Genomic DNA, 7,664 nt, shown 5'->3' on the forward strand with positions numbered 1-7,664 from the left:
TTTTGCCCCGCACTGCGTTCTCCTGGCTCCGATGGCATTGCGTTAAATCTCCCGCGGGTGGTGAGCGTGGAGGATGATGTGTCCATGGGGCTGAAGGAGCATCAGGGTGGGGGCAGCCCGGGGCTGGGGCAGATGCAGCCCCCATGGCACAGCCAGCATCCCGCAGCCCCACCGCTGCAGGTGGTGATGGAGAGCGGAGGCGAGGAGGGCAATGCTGCTGATGCCAGCGGTCGCTCCACCTTGGCTGGAGGTGGACCAGCATCACCAGCTGCCCTGCAGCTCGCAGAGGAGAACACGAACCCTGGGGAAAGGGAGTTAAGTGTGAGCGAAATGGCTTCGAATGTGCAGAAGGAAGCTGAGGAGGGGAGTGTCCGGGCTGGAGAGGATGAGGAGAGCTGTGGTCCTCAGCATCGTGATGCTCGAGAGAACATGGAGAGTTGTGGTCCTCAGCCTCGCGATGCTGGAGAGCCCGGCGGGGTTGCGGCGCTGAAGCAGCAGGTTGCTGCTCTGGAAGAGCAGCTGAGCAAGAAGAAAGAAGAGCTTGAGCAGGTGAGAGCAGTGCTGAAGCAACAAGATGATGAGATCAAGGAGAAGGAGAGAAGTATTGAGTTACTGGCCAGCTCCAAAGCTCAGCTGGAAGAGCAGCTGTGCCGGGGAACCACCCCTGAGGCACAGCCACCGGCCAGGCAGAGCGGCGGGGCTCTGCAGTGCCACGATGCTGCGGTGAACACCGACCTCTCACAGGTCGCTGTGGCCAAGCAAGGCCACGATAAAGGCATCAACGTAAATATCCCGGTCCTCACCAAATCCGTAGGATGCAGCGTCTGCAGAGCAGACAACGTGAACGTGCAGGCGATGGAGTTGGGTGCTCGCAGAGATCAGGGACGGGCAGAGACTCGCACTGGACCCGGACATTTTGGTGAAGCCAACGTTGAGGCTGGTCTTCACACACCGTGCTTCACCCAGCTGAAGATTGATGAGCACGTCAGCGATGACAATCAAAATCACAGGAATAACTACGATACCCAGGGTCTGGCTGCTCCCACAGTGACTGCAGAAAGCTATCAAGGAACAAGAATCGGCTCAAACACGGTAGAAAACACGGCAGGCTCTGGGAAAGATAAACCTCGAGATGGGCTGGAAGAGGAAGGTCCCCCTGACCACAAGGATCTCCCCACTGTTGACCCCATCGGCCAATATGTCAAAAAAATCCAGGAGCTTTTGCAGGAGCAGTGGCTGTGTCTGGAGCACGGCTACCCTGAGCTAGCGAGCGCTATCAAGCAGCCGGCCTCCAAGCTCAGCTCCATTCAGAACCAATTAGTTAATTCCTTAAACTCGTTGCTCTCTGCCTACTCTACGCAAGGGCCCGCCGATAAGGAGAATTCGAACACGCACTATCAACAGTTGGGTAAATAATAGAGGTTTCAACGTGTCCGGGCCAAATCTCTTCCCATTTATTCCAGTGTTGAGCAGGGGGATGCAGTGGAGCTCAGGGGTGTGACTAGTATCGGATCAGAAGTAGCTCCTCCTAAACACGGCTCAGAAAGGCAAATCTCTGCACCTCATGAGCTATATGATCCTAAATACAAAAAGCAAACGAAGCCATGTAGGAGCTGATAAAGCTGAGCCTCAGTTATATGCAGGATCAGCTTCCAAAAGTGGCTGTACTTGTGGCTATTCCATCCCATAACCGTTAATTGGATTGGACATCTCAATGTACAAGGACATGGGACTCATGCTCCTCTGGGGTCAATCAGCGTGAAGTTCACCAGAACTCAAACCTGATGAAGCTAACTGAGCAACTGGGCTGAGAAAAGACCTAAAATAATTTATAAAATAATTTTAGCTTATAAGAAGTTAAGAATCCAAAACTGAAGGCTGTTTTTTCAAATAGCTAAGTGACCTATTAGTTCAAATGTGAGATGGTTCAAACTCCAATGGAAAGACTCATCCCTGTAGTATTATGGGAGATTTATATATGAGATTTCCAGTACAGCAGTATTGAAAAAAGAGAAAATATTACAAAAGTAAAACCTACTTATATTCACATATGTATAATTCCCAGTCACTTCCTTTATATTCCCAGTCCCTTGGAGATGTCTGAGACACGTATTTGAAAGGTGGTAGAGCAGGTTCAGGTTGTGGCCAGGGGAATCAGTTTTGCAAAACATAAAAATCATCTCCTAAGATGAACAAAGATGCTTACGTTTATGATTTGTAGTTTGTTGATAGAGGTTGGGAATAATAATTGATAATTACAGCACATCTGCTTAATTAATCTATTATTTTGTATTTTGCTAGAAACATCTCCAACCACAAGTCTTAAATCTATCATGAAAAAGAAAGGTTATGGTTTCCATGCAGGAGGCAATGGGACCAAAAAGAATCTTCAGTTTGTTGGGGTAAATGGTGGGTAAGCATCCGTTCAGAAGAGAAAACTGCCTTTTAACATGTGGTGTCCTCTGTATCGCTGAAGAAGTCATTCTTTTTTTTTTTTTCCCCCTCTTTTCCCCTCCAAACCTCTTGATTAAAAGGCCATTTGCCATGGAGCCTCTTTTCTCCCTTCTTTAATCCAGCACTAGTAACCTGTAAGTAACCCTGTAGGAAAGATGTTGGTGTTTCCAGCGCAGCAAGGGACACCCTGGGGACGGACACTCTCCGCACACCCATCTGTTGGCGCTTCACCCAAAACCCAGCTGGGTCCGTGGGAAGGTTCCCACCAGCTTGGGTGGGTTTTGGAGGAGGTCGGCATTGCCTGGGTCTGCACGCTGCCACTAACCTGCCTTCACGCTCCAGCGACGGCCGACAACAGTTAGTTCAGGGACTGGGAAAGGACTATTTCAGTAAATAATTATTAATAATAATTTCAGTTAATTACCTCATGGTGAAGGAGACCCATATTTTAGGTTGTGCTCCAACACCCAGTTCCCTGCGTATCCAGTATCCAACGCTCTTTGGCCTTTGAGCTAACTAGATACACCAACGTGTGGTAGGTGCTTCTCTAAGTAGTACCGGCACATCTTCTACCAAAGAGTATGTGTGTTGGCGTGACGAGGGCAGGACGCATTTCGCTGTCCCTTCGCTGTGCCAACAGCTATGTGTCCAAGTTTGGATGCTGGTTTCTGCTGACATACGCTTCTCCAGCTTCCCAGCTCGATGGCTGCTGCTGCTGGGTTTATCTACTCACTCTTGTTGTGTAGACCTTCTTCTACCAGCAGTCGCTGAAGTGGGTACAACCTGTAGCAAGTAGAGGAATCTCAACTAGTTTGAGAAAAGTTTTGGGATCCCTCAGAGTGAAATGTTCTGTCTCACGGGAGATGTTATTATTATTAAAATTTGTGGACAACCAGAAGAGAGGTGTCTCTAGCAGGGCTGCTCGAATGGTGGGCTCAGGGCCATGCTGGAGCTGCAAACATAGTTTTTGTGTAGTGGTCCTCAAGGTTGTCAATATGCTGCCTGTCCCACCTTGCCCCAGGGTCCGTGTCTCTCGCTCCTGGCAGGGAGGTGGCACCCAGCCCTTGCTCGTGCAGAGGACATCCCCCCAACCCAACCAAGCAGTCCCTGAAGTAACCTTGCCTGCTGCTAATTAACTGCTTCTATCACACTCCTGCTGGCTTAAGAAGCCATAAAAAAGAAAAGACTAACCCCAAGTTTGGCTGTGGCTCTAACCTCCTCACTTGCGTATCACTCTGGGCTTCACCCAAGGCCCATTGGAGTCCGTGGGTGTCTTCAATGAGTCTTGGTCAGGCCGTGCGGTTGCGGATGGAGAATGGGGGAATAACGCTGGTGTCCTCAAATAGCTATGAAACGACTTCAAGCGAAGACACGAGTTGCGAAGACAGCCCATCGGATGGGGATGCGGAGAGCGAGACGGAGAGGAGAGCTGATGATTTGGAGCCCATGCAGGAGACAGCTGGAGGTGGAAGTGAGGGGGCTTCCTCGGGGACGGCCTCGCAGGAGGGACGTGAGGACGACGATGCGCAGGAGCCATCGGCAGAAGCAGCGCCTTGCTCTCAGCACAAGGCTGACAGGTAACCAGAACACCAGCCGGCGCTCGTGCTTTCCGTCACATTTCCGAAGCCTTGGGACGCACAGCGCTGCGTTCGGTCAGTCCCGCGGGGCCGGGGTCGGTGCTTCATCTGCTCGGTGGAAATGCAGCTGCTGACCTCTGTAGGCGTGGGAAAAGGCTTTAGAGAGCTAAATATTTTTTTTAGTTACTACAGAATCTAGTGGAGATTGATCCAGGCCCTAGGCTTAATGGTGGAAAAGGCAGAGTGAGTCATATTTGGTGAGAATTAGCTCATTTCTCCCCTCTCAAGTAAAGTTTCTAAGTAAAGTTCTTTGCAGATTCAGGAATAAGTTTTGGTTTTTTTTTCCACTTTAAGGATTCTTGTAAAAGGTGAGGTTGCCCATACAGATCTGTGGAGTTAAACACTTATTTAAGTGCTTAACTTGTACCTAAAATCTGTGTCCAGTCAATGCGACAACTTGTGTCCATAAAGTTAAGCCCTTAAATAAATGTTTAAAGTATTCTGACCTGAACTGCCCTTTCTCCTTCCAGCTTCAGTATCTCCTGCAAGTTCTGTCCCATGATGGATTTACAAAAGTATTTTCCCTTTAGATCCAAACCCTCCGAAGATTTCCTTGCTGGCTGCCAGCTCCTCAGCAAGCACCTCTCCGAAATCAGGACCACAAGCGACAAGCAGCTGGTACAGATAATTTTCAATCCCGTTTTGGACACGGTTCCCACTCTGTTACATTTCATGGATAAGATTGTCCCGACAATTTAATGGATAAGATTGGCCCTATCCTGCCATGGATGGTTTTGGGAGGAGAGGGGGATGAGATGACTTCTGAGTCAGTTTTAGGCTAGCCAAAAGAAAAGAAAAGGGGAAAAAAAAAAAAAAAGAGAGAAGATGAAGGCTTTCTCTGCTTACTCATTCAAGTTACCACAGGAAATTCCTTTCCCCCTTAAGTTCTAGCAGTAATCCCAAAACCACAAGCTAAATACCAGCTGGAGGAATAGCGCAGGACGAAGGGGCGAGGAGCTGGGACAGCGGCCGGTTTGCAGGTTGACTACCCCAGGAGTAAAGGCTTGACCTCGGTGTTTTCAGCGGCACGTCCTCAGCACCATCTGCCAGGAGTGGTTCCAGGTGTCGAGCCGCAAATCTTCCAGCCCAGAGGTGGTTGCGGTGTATCTCGAGGCGCTGGGGGCCATCCAGCCCCAGCTCCTGGCAATGGTGGTGAACCTGGCCGACAGGAACGGCAACACAGCTCTTCACTACAGCGTTTCCCACTCCAACTTCCCCATTGCAAAGCTCCTGCTGGACACAGGTAGGACCGGCCGCTCTGCTCAGCCATGGCTTCTGGTGGGTGTGGGTGGGGAAGTTGGTTTATGTTGCTCTTGCCAATGGGGCACAGCCCCACAGGGGATGACCATGGTGGGCAGAGCCAGGTAACGGGGTCCATCAACAGTCCCAGACATGGCAAACAGTAAATGAAGTCCAGGGTCCTCCCAGGGAGTTCAGTCAGGAGAAAAAGGAGATGGGACAGAGGTGGGCTGGGGATCAACTACAGCTTACATGCAAGGGAGCCATCCAGGAGACAAGTGAGGGGCCAAGGTCCATCCAAGAGACAAGTGCAGGTCCAAGGTCCATCCGGGAGACAAACATGGGGCCAAGGTCCATCCAAGAGACAAGTGCAGGTCCAAGGTCCATCCGGGAGACAAACATGGGGCCAAGGTCCATCCAAGATACAAACATGGGGCCAAGGTCCATCCAAAAGACAAACACGGGTCCAAGGTCCATTCAGAAGCCATGGTTGATCTGGAGACCAGCAGCACCCCTCAGCTGAGTCCCATGGGTGTAGGTGGGGGGTCCCAGCTGAGGCCCCTCAGGCTCCTTAAGTCCCGTTAGTGCCCTTAGGTCCCCAACACATCTGGAGGGCTTTGCAATGGGACTTTGGAGAGGGCTCAGGGTCCCCATGGCCAAGGGGTGTCTTGCACGGCCCCGGTCCAGGTGGGATGGGAGGGGGTGGGGTGGCTTCCCCAGCTAATTGGAGCAGCAAGTGCCACATCATGGCTCAGAGCTGGAGGACCAGACCCCTGAGAGCGTAACAAATGCCACAGCTCTGCAGAAAAGCTCCATTTTGAACTCTTGAACTTTCAGCTTGCGTTGCAGAGAAAGAAAAAGCTCAGCTGAGCTCGTACGAGGAGAAAAGTGCCTGCGCCTTCAGTGAGAATAAAGGCACTTTGGCCTTTTCCCATGGGCCAGGCAATCTGCGAAATGTTAGGGAAATGGCAGATTATCATACCCATCTATAACCCAATTGTTGCCGCGGCCGCGCAGGATTTTCCCCTCCTGCCCCGAGTGCCCAAGGAGGCCAAGTCCCTGGGACGAGGCTGGACCCGAGCCCTCGCCCCTTGGGCACGGCTCGTTCCTCATGGTTGGGGGGGTTGGAAATAGGCTCTTTGAGGTGAAAAATGGGTGAAACGGGGCCAGGTTGGCTTTATGCCGCCCGTTAGGTTACAGTCATCTTTCTGCTGCTCCCTGTTTGGAGGAGTCGAAGCAAACAGCCCCAGAACCATCTTCCCAAGGCACTAATCGGCATTAATCATCCCCCCCCACTTTCTTTTTTTGGTGATGGTCTTCCAAGTTAATTGCGTTGACCTTCAATGCTGCGCTCCCAAGACACTCGATATTTAACACAGATAAATCTTGATCCGGTATAACCACATAAACTCCTTTTTCTGGCAATATTTTATATTATTTTGCCACAAATTTTATAACTCCCTCTTTGCTGCTTCCTCTTCCCTCCGATTCACGGCGGGGTTGAATCCTTCCCCTGTGGGGTGCATCCCCCGCAGGCGTGTGCCGCCTGGACCTGCAGAACCGCGCCGGCTACACGGCCGTGATGCTCCCCCCGCTGGCTACCCGGCGGTGATGCTCACCCCGCTGGCGGCTGCCGAGACGCCCGAGGACATGGAGGTGGTGATGAAGCTGCTGAAGGAGGGGGACGTCAACCTGCGAGCCGCCCAGGTGCGTCCTCGCCGTTCTGATTCTGTACAAACCGAGCGTGGCTCTGCATGGGACTGTGCCATCGGGATCGGGCAATGCGGCTCCGGCTGATCTCGTAGCCTCCTGTTGATTGCTGGGCAATGCCCCCTCAGGCTGTGGATGAGCAGAAAATAGGGAAGAAATTTTTTACTGCCCAGAGAAGCTGTGGATGCCCCATCCCTGGAGGGGTTCAAGGCCAGGCTGGATGAGGCTTTGAGCAACCTGGGAGGTGTCCCTGCCCATGGCAGGGGGGGGTGGGCTTTAAGGTCCCTTCCCACCCAAACCCTTCTGGGATTCTATGATTCTGTAAAAGCGAATAAGCTCCCTCAGCATTGCAGAGATCTCAGGTTGGGGATATGTGGATGTTGGGTTGGAGTTGCTGCTTCCCAAAAATTACAAAAGCAACTTCAGCTAAATTGCACCAGCTCCCTGCAAAGGGACGCAAGAGCCAGGTAAAATGAAGAAGCAAAAGGAAGGCTGAAAATTGTGCAAAATAATTAATGTGAGCTAAAAAGTTAAAGTCTGGAGAAGTGATGGCAGGGAAGGGCGGAGTGGGGCGGACCCCGGGGCGCGGGGGCTGGGTCAGGGTTGCTGGTGAGCTCGTCAGAG

General features: G+C 51.6%; 1 protein-coding gene across 1 annotated transcript; it reads left to right on the plus strand.

Annotated features, from left to right (window-relative positions):
* Window positions 1–84: 84 nt before the first annotated feature.
* Window positions 85–7,037, plus strand: KANK4 (KN motif and ankyrin repeat domains 4; the record flags this gene model as incomplete). Its single annotated transcript, XM_010079285.1, is given in 7 exon segments — window positions 85–1,408; window positions 2,302–2,413; window positions 3,801–4,031; window positions 4,622–4,709; window positions 5,115–5,334; window positions 6,866–6,906; window positions 6,909–7,037. Coding segments are annotated over 7 exon segments (2,145 nt in total), but the record flags the coding sequence as incomplete, so codon positions are not given.
* Between the last annotated feature and the right edge of the window lie 627 nt (window positions 7,038–7,664).

This window comes from Pterocles gutturalis, unplaced genomic scaffold (genome assembly GCF_000699245.1).
Source record: "Pterocles gutturalis isolate BGI_N339 unplaced genomic scaffold, ASM69924v1 scaffold47723, whole genome shotgun sequence".
NCBI classification, from domain to species: Eukaryota; Metazoa; Chordata; class Aves; order Pterocliformes; family Pteroclidae; genus Pterocles; species Pterocles gutturalis.